The following is a 14,719-nucleotide window of genomic DNA, read 5'->3' on the forward strand; positions in this document are numbered from 1 at the left end:
AACGTGCATAAAAAACACAGCGATAAAGGGATACATGCATCAGATTTAGTTTAATTTACGTTATTCATATTAAGATCTGTTATTAAGAGATCCCTTGATGTGGTGCGGCTCCAAAAACAAATTACCTTTCTTTGCCCGCAGCGTTAATAAATATTTTTTTACAAGCAAGTATTAATAGAAAACAGTTGCTTCTGAAAATGATTCGTAAAAGACGTGAAGTGTTGTCGGGCCTGTAGTTTCAAATAAGAAGTTATGGTGGGGTGCAGTATTTATAAATAACAGCTGGTTGGCATGACAGGAATTAGGGCTGGGATTCAGGTGGCCCCATGTAAACCCTTGCTTAAGGCCCCGAAAACAGCAAGTCCACCCCTGTTAAAATGTGTTTACTCAGGATATACTGCACAGTAAATTAAAAAACAAGTTATCTTACAGAAGTACTTTTTTGTCCTATGCATTTTGTGTGCCATCTGTATTTCTACTTTCTATAAAAACCATTCTATAGATGGTAAAACATATTTTGGATCCTGCATCCATAAAGTATATTAAAAAAGTGCCAATACTATATAATTACAGCCAATGAGGTCATCAAGCTCCAAACTATCCTGTCAAAATGCCCCTCAGCAAGACACTTACCTGCCAAAGAGCCAGGCACATACCAACCCCCCAACCCCCCCAAAAATAAAATCTGGCACAAGCAAACAGGAAGCAATCTGAAAGCAGACTCGGATTTGGCATTAAAACGCAAGGTTACATCCTCAGGTTTGATTGTGCCAAACGGGGATAATGTTGCACCATGCACTGCGGACCTTGACCAAATTACGCCATCCAGCTTCACTGCGGCTTGTTTGCAATAATTTGCACTGTTACCACCCCGCAATGAACTCACATTACGTGGATCCGAGCCAACACAACATTTCTGGTAATTCATCAAATAGTTTTCTTGTGAAGGGAGGGGCGGGGATGAAAGAAAGGGGGGAGGTAAAGGTAAAAAAAAAAAAAAAGCATCTCAGTCACGCACATGTGAAGTCTGACTTTTAAATAATTCACACAATTCTTATTAAATGTGTGAAATCTAGCAAGCGGGAGGGAAAATGTTTTTTTTTTCTTGGGGCTAATTTTGCTCTCTAAACCCGGGATTGCTGTTTCATATTATATGCATCTGTTTAGGAAACGAGTCCTAGATACATCTGCTCTAACAGATGTTACTCGTTGAATGCTGTGGCTCTTTTTTCTTTTCAATACTAACCTCATGAGGAAAAAAGAACCTCGACTTGTCTTTGCGCTTCCCAGGAGAAACCGAAGTCGTCGGCGCCGTCAAGCTAGCGGCGGTAAGCGAGACATGTCACCGGAAGTTGCTGTTTTTCGTCTTAGAAATAAAAGCACCGCTGCCGGTCGAACGTTCCATCGCTAGGGAGAGTCCCCCCGCGCGGCGTTTATTTTGAAAGTCGCGACCGGACGTTGTGCCTCTAACTCGCGCCGGCTTTACTTTTACGCGTTTCAGGCGGAGTTCAGATCTTAAAACATTTGGCCAACTTCTTCACCTCTCCACTTCTTCGTTCACATATTTGGACTGAGATACCTTCCCCCCCTCGGAGGAGTAGCAGCTCATGGAATATCTAAAGTGTGTGGCAGGTTTACGTTTGTGATACTTTTCTGGGCTCATTACATTTAGTGGGAGCGCTCCTAGGACTGGAAGAGTTTTCTGGTTTCTCACAATTAGTTTTTTTTTTTTTTTCCCTCGTCGAATTTTTTGGGGGACACATGCGATGTCACGGACTATTAAAAGGAGAAAGAAATGCTTAGTTGTGTGGTTACCGTACCAAGGTGTTTTTTGAGTTAATTTTTTTTTAAAGGAACCAGTTGAGCGACTGGCGACAGGACTCTATAATCAATGTGGTGTCAGCTGGAAGGACGCGGGGTCCGGATCTCACCTAAACGGTATGGCTTTAAATCATAAGTGCAGGCCTTCAACTGTCCACTTCAAATGGTGTTTTAGTAATATGGAGTGTGTGTGACAAATAAAAATGTACATGTGTATTGGTTTATTCAGTCAGCTAGATGGAATACTAGTTACATAATAACCTTTAAGTTATTTAATTAGGTCAGTGTATCGACCTTATGTACTTATTTGTTTGATAAATGTCCATTTATTTCATTATTTTGTATTTATTTGTTCAGTTTTCGTATTTACTTACATCCATGCATACAAAAATAACTTGCTTGCTGTTTTATTTATTTATTTATTAATTTTTAAAATTGTATTCGATCTTTTACTTATTTCAAGCCCAACTCTTTTCATTTGTCCCTGCACAAGATCATTTTGAACAAGCTAATGTCACCTCAGCCTTTGGCAGTCCTGCAGTTGTAGCCAATTTCAATTTTTGTTTTCATTGGCAGTCAGTCAGGTGAGGTGAGAGCTACCTACTCACTGACAATACAAACCCGCAGGTAGATCACACAGGTTGGGACATAAAACATACCAGCAGATGATGCCTTAATCTGATATTGTTAAAAGATCAGGGCCGACAAGGCTCTGTGGGAGGTAAGTGCAAGGGAAATAATCACCAAGAATCCCACATTCATTCAGTAGAACAGCTTTTACATCTACTATTGAAGCATAGCTCACTTGCAGAAAGTTGCGTCACACTGTCATACATGATGTCAGGTAGGCTTTTAAAGATCTGCCATGTTATTTTACTGCACTACTGCGTGCACGGCATCTTAACAGAGGCGTGTGTTATCATCTTCTGTGTGTGTGAAAGAAAAAGAAAGACCTGGTCTAAAGTTAGAGAGGAGGAGGCTGGATCTCGCAGGCTGAGCGTGGTATGAAACAATCACAGGGCTGGAATTAATGGGCTGTTTGCACAGTGGGACAGCAAGGCACTGTAAATGAACACATGTGAGGCCAAGGCTTTTACTTTAACCTCACACACAGAGAGAGGGAGAGAGAGGGACGACAAACACTCACCTGCATGTGTTTTCAATGTCACAGCCACTCCTGTTTGTCACTGTATTTATGGTCACACACTAGATGCATTTCAGATAGCTTAGTCAGACTGAAGTTGTCATAAAATCTGCTTAAAGATGTGATGCAAGGTACAAACTGTTCTCCAATCAGCCGGCCTCCAGACGTCTTCCACCCCTGTCGCTCTATACGGCTTCAAAGAGGCAGGATTAGGACGGGACGGGGCCTGGTTCTAACACTAACACAGAATACATTATCTCTCTGTCAGATGAACGTGTCTGACATTAGCCACACATGGAGAAGGAGGGAGGGAGGGGGGGTTTACTTTGTTAACAGGCTAATAGCACAGTAGCCACTGCCAGGTGTGGAGCTACTTAATGGCATCTGTTTCCTGGGGAGGGTCTCGCAGCCAGAGGCCCTCTGTACCATAATTCCCCTTGATTCCTCTTCCACTCATGCTGTCTCATGTGGATTAAACCCCTGCTGTTCACACTGGCAGCACTCAAAGCAGAAGTCAGACCAATTTACCAGGTGCCAGATTAACTGAAGAAACACTTTCCCGTACATTTTTTTCCCTCTGTCTTCATGTTTTTCTGTTGTAGCTGTACGTCAACAAGTTTGATTCATGTGTCTTATACTTATACTAAAGACAATTACCTTTTTTGGAACTGCAAAGATTCATTTAATCAATTAGTTGATGAACACAAAAATAACTTGCAAGTATTTTGGTAACCGGTTAATCGTTTAAATCATTTTTAAAGCAAAAACGTCAAACATTCTCTGGTTGTAGCTTCTTAAATGTGAAAATGATCTGCTTGTCTTACATTAATATGATGTAATATCTGATATTATATATACATATTACTATATTTTCACAGTTTTCTGATGTTTTATAGACTAAACAATTTACACATTAATCAAGAAAAGTATCTGTAGATTAATCAATTGAAAGAAAATAAAACTAAAAATTTGTTTGGTTAATTATAATTGGTATATAGCATCCTCTATACAAAAATATAAAACTGGAAAATGGTTAAATGGAAACAAGTTCAATCAGCAACAACAGTGACATAATAAATACAAGAATAACACCAGTAACAGTCATACAATTAAACACTAAATACTGTCTCACGGGGAGGGAAACTTTGCATGTTGAAAGACTAGTTGAATGCAAAGTGAAATAGATCTGTTTCTAGCTGTCACTTAAAAATGTTCTCTGAGGTCGTCTCCCTGATGTCCTTTGGGAATGTTACAGTATTGCACAGTTTGTAAGCACAGTTCCGTCCAGGTTTGCTATAACTTTCTGAACACTGGAGGATCTAAGCCAACATATGAGACTCCCAATGCAGGCCGGTTCTCAGCTATTTAATGAATATATAGTCAAAAAGGTTAGATAATTAATGCTAAATAATACAGGGTGCCACTGCAGTTCATGGAAGCCTTGCAGCTAATGTCATAGTTTAGTCTGTTTAGCCTGTTTATTCATGGAGTTTTGCTTGATGACGTGGTTGCTTTCTGTCTGTTTGTTTAGGCCCTGTTCTGTGGTTCAGGTTATTCTTCCTGTGCTCACTTGGAAGAATTTCAGGCTACGGAGATTAGGATTAACATAAGTGTGTAGTGTTGGGTGGGGTTTTGTTTACTAAGTGAGGTTTTTGATTTAGAGACTAGAATTTTTTCTTTTTTTCGGCGTGTGTTCCTATTGGGGTGGGGGATTGAGAGTGCTTGGGTCTGGTCCAGACGGCGGAAGAACGTCGTGGTCCTCGTCTAGCCTTGCAGGGAGCGTAAATGATGCGTGTCATTGTAGCAAATGGAGCATGGTGATGAAGTGCTGCTGCTGCTGTTTTACAAAGAAACCACTTAGAGAGTCTGCCTGCCTGCCTTCTGTGTGGTGTCACAGTGCTCCAAGAAAAGCCCTTAAGAAGCATATAGCTCTCCTCCACACTCACATAACACAAATGATCCAGATTCTTCCTGGATATTCACCCTGCAGCACCTCCTCCCCGCAGTTGAGATCATCTTCTCCTACTATCGTCACCAGACTGTATGTTCTCCTTAGCTGCACACACTTTGTTTTCAGCTTTAATTGCCATTGGCTGCTCTCTCCGTGTTTGAGGGGTGTGTTTGGCCCGGGTTTGCCGTTTATTTTGCCTTCATCACACAAACACCTGGGTTTACGTTGGCAGGCCCGGTACGTGGATCAGTAGCCAGAGAAAACAGGAAGCTCCAATCCACTTTGATGTGTTTTATCGTCAGCACGACAGAGCGCCCGAGGTGACAGCATGAGTGATGTGTCGACCAAACCTTGTTGCTCCTCAGCGGCTGCATTGTGTCCAGGGTGTGGCCCTGCTGAGTACATGTCCCGTCACTGAAAGGGTTTTTGTTTTGTCACTCATTCACGTGTTCACACACACTCACCGATGGTCACTGATGATGCATTCGTTCAGTCACCACGAGCAAACAAACAGCCATGGCATCCACTTACTTCACACTTACTGTGTTTTCTGTTGCCCTGCATGTTTTTTTTCTCCCCTCTCTGCTGCCCGAGGACACTGTGAAGGAGCCTCGCCAGTAAAGCTGCATCACTGGCATTCTGATCATTCCACCTATTTTAACTCTTTCCAAGTGACCTCCTCCCTGCTTTCAAACAAACGACTAAACGGATGTTCACCTCCGCCGTGCAGGCTTCTGCATACTGCTTGAATGCCATCCCACTGTGCATGCCACGTGGATGGGTGACTGGAATATTTGTACAGTTAGTCACTGGTGAACTTTATTTTGAAATAGTTAAATGAATCACCTCTGCTTGACTCATGCTTTTTGTTTAATGTAAATGATGTCAGACGTGACAAACTCATGTACCTTGTACAAAAGTCATGTTGCAGTGTGAGTGTTTGCAGTGGACTTACACGAGGGAGTGTTTTATTTGAGTTTTAAACAGTTTAAACCTTTTAATATAGCATCAGATGAATTAGTTATGAATAAGAAAGATTGGCTAAATCTGTCAAACTGTGATCATTGTTCACTCTGACACCAAGAAAAAGTGAATTTTGTATATTTTTTTATTAAAATATTAATATTTTGGCTTAATTTTAATAAAAAATTAAATTAATTAAATACACCAGACCTGCGATTAACAATAGCTTTCAATATAGATTAATCTGCTGAGTATTTTCTTGATTAATTAATCAATGAATTGGTCTATAAAACAGTGGAGGTGACGTGTTAAAATGATGTGTGAAATTTGATTTCACTTGAAATGATGAAAATAGTAGCCATACATTTTCTCAAAAATCACTGGGCTCTAAAATAAACAGTTATATCATACTGTACTGTAGTCTTTTTGAGATTGTACATTTTCCCTACTGCTAATGCTGCATTACTCTACCCTAAACTGTATTGGGCTTTTTCATTATTCTTCTTTCAAGAGCGCAGTCGTTCAATTTGAGAGCATGACTCATTGATTTCACATTCAGATTTTGTACTGCTTTCCCTCAAAACTGTGCCATCACTCTCAGATAGCCCCTGCTTGCGCTCCGAATTGCTCTGCTTGTAATCAAACCGTATGTATGCACATCAGATATATTGTTACTTTTTGTTCTGTTAACAGATTTCCTGCGTTACAAAATCTGAACGTGAAATCAGTAAGTCATGCTCTTAAATTGAAAGACCACGCTCTTGAATAAAGAAGAAAAAGCACCGTAAAAGCAGATTTATATATGAAAATTATGCAGTGTTTGTATCATATGAAAATCAACTACCAATAATTTTGTGATTACAAGCTGCACAGAGTTTAAATAATGCAGGTTATGGCAGGCAGGACATTTACAATAGTGATGATTGCACATCACGGTATAAGTAAACTCTTCCAATCCGAGGCAGCAGATCTATTGTATCGTGTTCAGACATCACCTTTTCAAAGGAAAACAAATTTACCCACAGACCAGGTGTGATCAGGTAGAATACCTGAGGTTTACCTCAGCAGTACTGGGAGGATGCTTTCTTGTAATTTATGTGTTTATGTATGTAGACCAGAGGTAAGCCAAGTTTGTTACTACAGATTTAAAGAAATTCCTAGATTCTTGGATCTTAAAAAAAAGCTCTAACACCACAACACAAAAAAAGTTAGAAATACAAGATCATGCCCATAAAAGCTGAAAGGGAAGGCTTATTTTCTTGTGTCGCAGATGTCTTTTTAATCCATTTCCATTGGCTATAAAGTTTCTGACTTGCATACATACCAGGTTGTCTCTGTTCGAAGGTCAGCCCTTCAGACGGCAGAATCTACAGCGTTCGTAGCTGAACTTCATCTTCCCACGTGCAGAAGCAGAGGGTGACCTTTTTGTACTTAGTCCTATTTTTCCACGAGTTCTGCCAAGATTTTAAAGCCATACCTCAGCAGTTAAAGCACCATGGTCATAAAGCTGCGGGCCACCAGTAAAACCTCTCATTTTACATTTTAATTGAGGTACTTAGGTTAACTGTAGAAGCCACAATTTGCATTGTATAAAATAACATTGTCTTGTTCTTCCTCTCTGTCTCTCCCATCTATTACCTCTGTTTTATCCATCAGCTGATACGTCTTGGGAGTGATGCACTGGCTTCCCCTGGTTGCCATGGTGATTGCCTCGGCCCTGCCCTTCCCTCACAACCCTGTGTCCACGATTGCTGCCGCGACAACAGAGCCTGGCTTTGACAACCGCCATGACCCGGCTGCTCGCCTTGCAGCTCCCCCCGTGGACTACAACTACCATGGAAATGCCTCACAAACGGACTACAACGTGGCTGCTGCTCTTAGCCAACACACTAACGGACAAAACCTCCGGAAGCGTAAGGATTATATGAAATCCTCTGAAAATGAAGACACTTCCACGTTCAACGTGGAGAATCAATCAAATAGCAACTCAGGCAGCGATGACAAAAGCAGTGTCAGTTTGGATGTTCCCGCAGGAGGAACGCTCAGGACCGAGGATATTTCCGAGGATAATTCTCTACCAAAGGACTACAAAGCTGACAGCAGCAGCAAGCAAGATTACTCCAGTTTTGTGGACTTTTCCAAGAAGGACAGTCTTCAGGACTCTGCAGGAAGACTGTTGCTGGTTCCTACAGTGGAAACCCATAATGTTGTCAGTCCTGCTGCTAATCTGAAGGGTCAAAGAGGACCAGAACCAACTGTTCCCTCGGACAAGCTCGGAAATTCACCTACAATTGGGACAGGAAGCCAGTGGACACCAGGGGGTGGAAGAGGTCTGGCTGAGGAGAACTTGAGCCTGGAGGCAGGGCTGGGTCTGGGGACTGGGCTGGACAATATTTTAGAAGGAGACGAAATGTTTTTGGACGCACACCCACGAGTCCTGTTCTCACCCTCCCCGTCGCCTCCAGAACACCCCCCTCTCCTGCTCATGTTGGAGACTGGCCTGCTGGAGGAGGACGGGAACAGAGAGGAGCAGGAGGACATGGACGGACACATAGAGGGTCATGGGGACCGGGCAATCGACAAGAGCACAACTCTGAATTGGGCAGACTCGCCCAGAATTACAGCGGATGTTGCCCGTGCTGTTAAAAGGGATAAACGCTCTCACCTGATTGACAGAAGGAGAGGGGAAAAGTCGGTGTGTGACTCGGAAAGTGTTTGGGTTATTGACAAGACAACCGCCATTGACTCCCACGGTCAGACGGTCACCATCTTACAGAATATCCAGACCCAGACAGGACCACTCAAACAGTACTTCTACGAGACTCGCTGCCGCCAAGCCGAGGAGCAGACCAACACTAGCAGGTCAAAGGGCCCTGGCGCGGCAGCGAAATCTCCCGTGACTGGCGTTGCTGGGGCCGGGTGCTTGGGCGTGGATAAAAGACAGTGGGTGAGCGAGTGCAAAGCCAAGCAATCGTACGTCCGAGCGCTCACCAAAGACGCAAACAACAGAACCGGATGGAGGTGGATCCGAATCGACTCGTCCTGCGTCTGTGTGCTGCTGTCCAGAGCAAATCAGGCTGTCGGGAGGGAGGTCTTGACGAGGAAGGGGAGAGGCTGAGAGAGGAGGGGGGAGACAGAGAGAGAGTGAAAAAGAGAGATGGCAAGAAGTAGAAAGTGACACAGAGCAGAGCAGCTGTGACATCCTTCTGTGTGCACTTTCTCTTGCTGGTGGCGTTTCCTTCGACATGATGGATTTGGTTATTTCTGCCTTAGTCCAGTTTTTCAGATATCTCTCTCCTTTCCATCCCTCCCTCCACCACTTCAAATGACTTTTGAAAAAAACAACAAGACCTCAATACTAGATCTTAGGGAATATTGTCATATATAGAGATTTTACTTCAAAAAGTACTGTTTTTGTATGATTTATCTTTTCATAATCTAAGTTATTTTTGATTAGTATGTAAGCATGTGTATGTCTTTGATATTAATATATTCCTTTATATATGTGTACAATATGACACCAGTATACCTTTATGTATGAAGCTATGTATATCTGTGTGTATTTATAGAAGAAGTCCTCATGGAGTGGTAGGTCTCTCCAGTGTCTGATGATAATTCCAGCCTCTGGTCCGCTCAGGTTGTGAGAGGAAGGAGCGCCACCTACTGAGGCTCAATTTTACTGCTCCACAATGTTCCCGTATGGATTACCATTAATATTGTAACAGTGCTTTCAGCAACTGAGTCTGACAGAGGGGGGGAAACGTATTGGATACGGAAATTACAGCATGGGCACACTTAAGCATGATTTCACTTAGGCTGATGATTTTGACAGTTTTGTGGCAGGATACATCTCCTCCGTGGAACTTGTTAAATGTGGTTCATGAATGTAAAACCATGTGGTTTGTAAATTATATGACACCTAAACAAGCAAATTTTACCATCTGCTGGTTTGTTCAGTTTGCCTGCGAAATGTGGTAATAAAGGATCTTTGTACTCAGCAAATTATTGTTACACAACTGCTCAAAACACTCACTCGAAACACATTTTGGTAAAAAAATAAAGCCATGAGTAGTAAATTTAAGGTGTTTTACTGCTGTAATCTGCCAGAAAGAAGCAGTTTACTCAAACTACAGCTTCATAAAACACAGTATTCAGATCTGTGATGTAAAAGTAGCCATACCATAATTTAAAAATACTCCATTACAAGTAAAAGTCCTGCATATATTGTGTGTAAAATCTTAATCTGCAAAATTCTCAATGGAAAATCTATGTAGTGGAGTATAAAGTACAATATTAGCCTCATAACTGTGATGAAGTAGTAAGTAGTAAGTACGGAGTTACAGTCAACCACTGCACACACCTGCAGGAAGAGACAATAAAACAAATCAATGGGGAAAAGATCAATGGAGAAAGTTTGCGATGATCAGCAGATCCACCTGGATCGCTTTATTTATTTTTTTCTTTTACATCACCATTTTCATTATCATCATCATCATTATTGTTTATTTTCCAGATGATATTTTCCATTTGTATTACTATCACTTTAATCATGGAAATCTGTTAAATCATTGCACAATTTGTTCTCAAAATGTACACATACAGTAGCGTATTTGAATGACCATTTTCAATGTTTCATATTTACTTTTAAAACTAGTTCAAATGAAGTCAAGAAGGAACAGAACATGTACATACGTTTATCCAATACATACCTAAAGAAAATAAATAGATATCGTAAAAAATAAAAAATACAACTGAAAAAAATACACACATTTTACAAATTGATCCCCAGGCTCCCACCCCCTGTAGGTTTATCATACAGATATATATTTTTTTTAAAGACACCTCATATCATCTTCACCACCAAAAAAATCTTTTTAGGTCATTGTCGTTTGTTTGACATGCATCGTAAACACAGAGGCTAAAGGTTTTGTTTCCTGGGCTTCCTCGGGCTCGCCCTCTCTTCCTGCCTCTATCTGATCTCACCCCCCAGAGAGCTCTTGGTTTCTGTTATGGCTTGTGTGTGCAGTAAAATGACCGGCTTCTGTCCACCCTTTTAGTTTTTTTCTTTCCTCCCTGTGAGTTGCTGTTTTGTCTCTCTGACACCCTCTCCCATCATCAGGATTACCCAAGACCCTGAGCTGATGATTACAAGTCATAAACCGCACAACGGCATCGTGGAGGGCTAGTGAGGAGTCTGTCTGACCTCAGTGTCAAGGTCAAGCTTTCCTAAATATAAGCAACACTTTGGTACCACGTTGTTATAAGGCATACTTTACCAAGGGTTTACAATTCGCAATCAGAGGCGTTTTCATGTTAATTATGTTTCAATTTGTAGAAATGCAGAAATAAGATACAAATAAGATCTTGTCATTCTGAATCCATCTATTAACAACTTATTATAACATTTTAAATTCTACTCAGGGTAGATATTTGGAGTGGAAGAACCTTTTATTACTAAAGCTGCATTTGGCTCATTGCTAAGTCAGAAAACTTGACTTTTTACATGAGCCTCATATGTAGCTACAGGTCTGCAGTTATAGAAGGTAATGTGTGTGTTTGAACTGTCCATCAGTGGTGTCCTCACAAAGAATAAGAACCATTCAAATGGATTTTTTACAATTTGGCAAACTAAAATGTGTTGTTATTACTGTAGTATATGCTTTACTTCTTTTTCTGTAAAGCATTAATACATTACTTATTGAATGAGTATTTAAATGTTTTAGCATTGCTCTTGGACAAAGTTGGGCATCTCACAAGAGGCAGATTTATTTTTTAAATTGGTGAAAATCGAAGCATCAGAAGCAGATACATCCTGACTTTATAGTCTCTAATATGGGTGAAGCTCCAAGAATGGTGGATCCTACATTTCCCGGAACGCAACACAGTATCGTCTTTCAATAATCCCTGTATCTCCTAAATGCCCAGCAAACCAATTTTAAATTTCCCTGATGGAATCACTATGGCATTGTGAGGGTTTAGCTCCTCCAGCACCAAAGAAGACATCCCACAACCGTTTTCACACTCTTCCTGATGAGTAAACTCAATGTAATGTAAAAATATGTGGTGTTCCCCTTTAAAATTGATAGACCCAAATGTAAGAATTTATAAACTCCTTGTAAAGTACGCCAGAAAGTGGTACCAATGCTGACTGTATGGATTTCCTGCCATCGACACTGTGAAATCAGTGAACACAATGCCTCTGTGGCCTCCCTCCACCCTGTCCCATCAACCTCTAATGCCTTTGATCTCTATAATAGGGTCCCTTCAAAAGAGATTATTCAGCCTATCGGCTTTCAAGGTGCCAATAGACAAAGCATGAGGAAGGTCCCTCTGATGTGGTCGGAGCTAAATAATGGTCTGAGTTCAGACGTGTTTTACTACACTACTCCGACCAATTGGGAGCACTTAGACACCCCTGACGGGACCATAGAAGCCGACAATGGAGCCACAATGGCTGACACTGGACACCGGCTGACTCATGAGTAGAAAGGAGAACACTGGTGTTGTTTGGAGTTATAACCGGTTTTATGTCCATGCAGTCATTTCCCCCAATCATTTTAACATCCTTCCAGTCATTCCTCTTGTTTTTAAAATCTAAACTTTACGATGAGGTTTACTTCTGCCCTGGCTCTCATTAAAAACACCTGTTGTGGAGCAGAAGTTATAAGGCGACACGTTTAGTTGTTTTTAAACTGTAAGAGAATAAATGGCAGCAAGTGGTTTCCTCTGAAGGTAGGAAAATGAGCCCTGATATTGCCAACTCTGCTGACTGTGTACAGACTCTGACAGGAATGAAGAGAGGGGAAACCTGCACGACCGGCACAAACCCAACCAACACCGGCGTTGTCCTTTATTAACCCCACAGCACAGTCACATCAAAAGAGAAAGAGCAAAGACAGAATGACAGGAAGAGAGAGAGACAGAGAGAGAAAACAGCTGATCCCAATTCAACCCTCCTAGTCTGGTCGGAAAACACATTCATACATTCTTCATGTCATTTTCCCCTTTATTCCTTTGCTTCTGTTATTGCAGAATGGTCAGACCGATAGATTTATTTTTAAGTTAAATGGTTATATTCATTGCTTCTTTCTCTGTGGATGAGCAAGAGGGTCCTCTAGTCCCAATCCAGTCAGCGCCCTGAGGAAAGAAACAGCATTATTACCACGTCATTGCTTCTGTGGCCTTAATTCAACTCGGCCTAAATCCCCACCAACCAAACCCACCACTTGAAGACCTTAGGGGAACTACTAAAATCCGAGGCACAAACCAATCCACTACAACAAACAAATACATAAAACAAAGAGGTTCAAACGAATGTGCTCGGCACATGTGCAAGCCATCTCGGCAGCTTAGAGAAACTGTTTTGTCTCGCCGCACAGATAAAAACCCCACACGGATGAAACACTACTAGACAGTTTAATTAATGTGGTGGACAGTTCTCACCTCAGCCCCTCAACAGGAGTACGTCCTCACTGAGGCAGATTCACCCCGGGCACCAGAGCTGGCTGTGTTGGAGACCGAGAGACAGACACAAACGGGGTCATTATCGCAACTGCAGTGTCTTAAACAGCACTGACCTTCCAGAGGCATTCTTATTAAGAAGTGGAATGAAGGATAATAGTCTTCCTCTGTACTTTAAAGCGTCTGTTCCTTGTTATTGTCGGTTCCTCTGCTAAAGGAAATAGAAAATTCCACTGCCAAACTAATGGCAGAGTAGCATGAAAACAACCGACTCTGGTTTTTGAAATTGCAGTGGCTTATATAAGGCACGCTGTATGTTGGCTGAAAGCAAAATATTTCTGTTCAAGGCTCATTTCCAATAAATCAAGATGTAAACACATGGCTCATTTATTGTCAGACCTGCAGAATAATTGTCACAGCTAGCCCTGTGACCTAGCTGCAACAGGCCCGATCTTATTTCTGTCATGCTCTTCATGTGAGTAATGCCATATAGAGTAACAGGTTTTCACACATCGTCTAAATTGAGACGCGCCTCGTGGGCTTCAAATGTGAATATGAGAGTGAAGGTGTCAGAGATCAATGGTCGTACTCACCGTCACTCTGGACCTTTCTCAGGGTAACGGAGGGCGTGGAGATGGCTGAGGCACGGAAGTTAGCAGGCAGGGTCTCGGCGGAGTCAGAGGTCACGCCCCGGAGGTCTTTCTCTCTAAACATCTTCCTCCAGGAGGGCGAGCGGGTGAACGTCTTGGTACCATCCTGTCAGACAGATAGAGTGTGTGAACAAAACTTCCATCTGTGTTTTAAATTTTTTCTATTTCCTCAAGCTGATTAGCATGCTGACCTCATCGGGTCGCCTCTCGGTTCCCATGGAGATGAGGGAGTTGTACTCTTGCTCCAGGAGCTGTCTGGCCTGCAGGAGAGAGGTGATGTAGAGTCTTGAGATTCGCTTGGACACATTATGAGGACCTGGTGTGCTAAGCTGGCATTCATTAGCTCATTTTTTTCTGCTTTAAACCAGGGCAATTGTAATGGTAAAGGATCAGATGAGGCTTGTTACTTTCAAGTATTTTTTCAGGCATTTTAAGCCTTTATTATAGACAACAGAGAGGTGACTGGAAATGATGGAGAGAGAGATGCAACCAGCCGGATTCGAACCCCAGACTATAACTCTGGTGTTCGAATTTAAGACTATATGTCTTGGTCCTATTTGAATGATCAGAAGATGAAAAGTAATTTGACTTATGTATTGGTTTACGACAAAAACTACAAATATCAACCACTTATTGCTGTCTATATTATAGTTTCTCAAAGTGCGGCCTCTGGGCCTCTGAAATGTTTTGTGCAGCCTCCAAACGTGACATGATTATATATATGTATAT

At 41.8% G+C, this 14,719-nt stretch overlaps 2 protein-coding genes across 2 annotated transcripts in view; one reads left to right on the forward strand and one right to left on the reverse strand.

Moving 5' to 3' along the window:
* The first annotated feature begins 1,491 nt into the window (after positions 1 to 1,491).
* LOC118323624 lies at positions 1,492 to 9,871 on the forward strand. Its single transcript, XM_035655641.1, has 2 exons — positions 1,492 to 1,938; positions 7,536 to 9,871. Exon 2 carries the CDS (start codon positions 7,555 to 7,557, stop codon positions 8,995 to 8,997), a length of 1,443 nt encoding a protein of 480 aa, XP_035511534.1. The 5' UTR covers positions 1,492 to 1,938; positions 7,536 to 7,554; the 3' UTR covers positions 8,998 to 9,871.
* Positions 9,872 to 10,356: 485 nt separating this feature from the next.
* The window catches only part of ppfia3 (PTPRF interacting protein alpha 3), a gene marked incomplete in the record, with an annotated part of 24,739 nt that continues 20,376 nt past the window's right edge, over positions 10,357 to 14,719 (reverse strand). Inside the window, 4 exon segments of the mRNA XM_035655640.1 lie at positions 10,357 to 13,016; positions 13,323 to 13,384; positions 13,934 to 14,096; positions 14,182 to 14,250. Of these exon segments, the coding sequence (XP_035511533.1) occupies positions 13,332 to 13,384; positions 13,934 to 14,096; positions 14,182 to 14,250 (285 nt within the window).

The sequence above is a fragment of the Morone saxatilis genome, unplaced genomic scaffold (assembly GCF_004916995.1).
Source record: "Morone saxatilis isolate NCDOM2014 unplaced genomic scaffold, NCSU_SB_2.0 Contig14, whole genome shotgun sequence".
Lineage (NCBI taxonomy): Eukaryota > Metazoa > Chordata > Actinopteri > Moronidae > Morone > Morone saxatilis.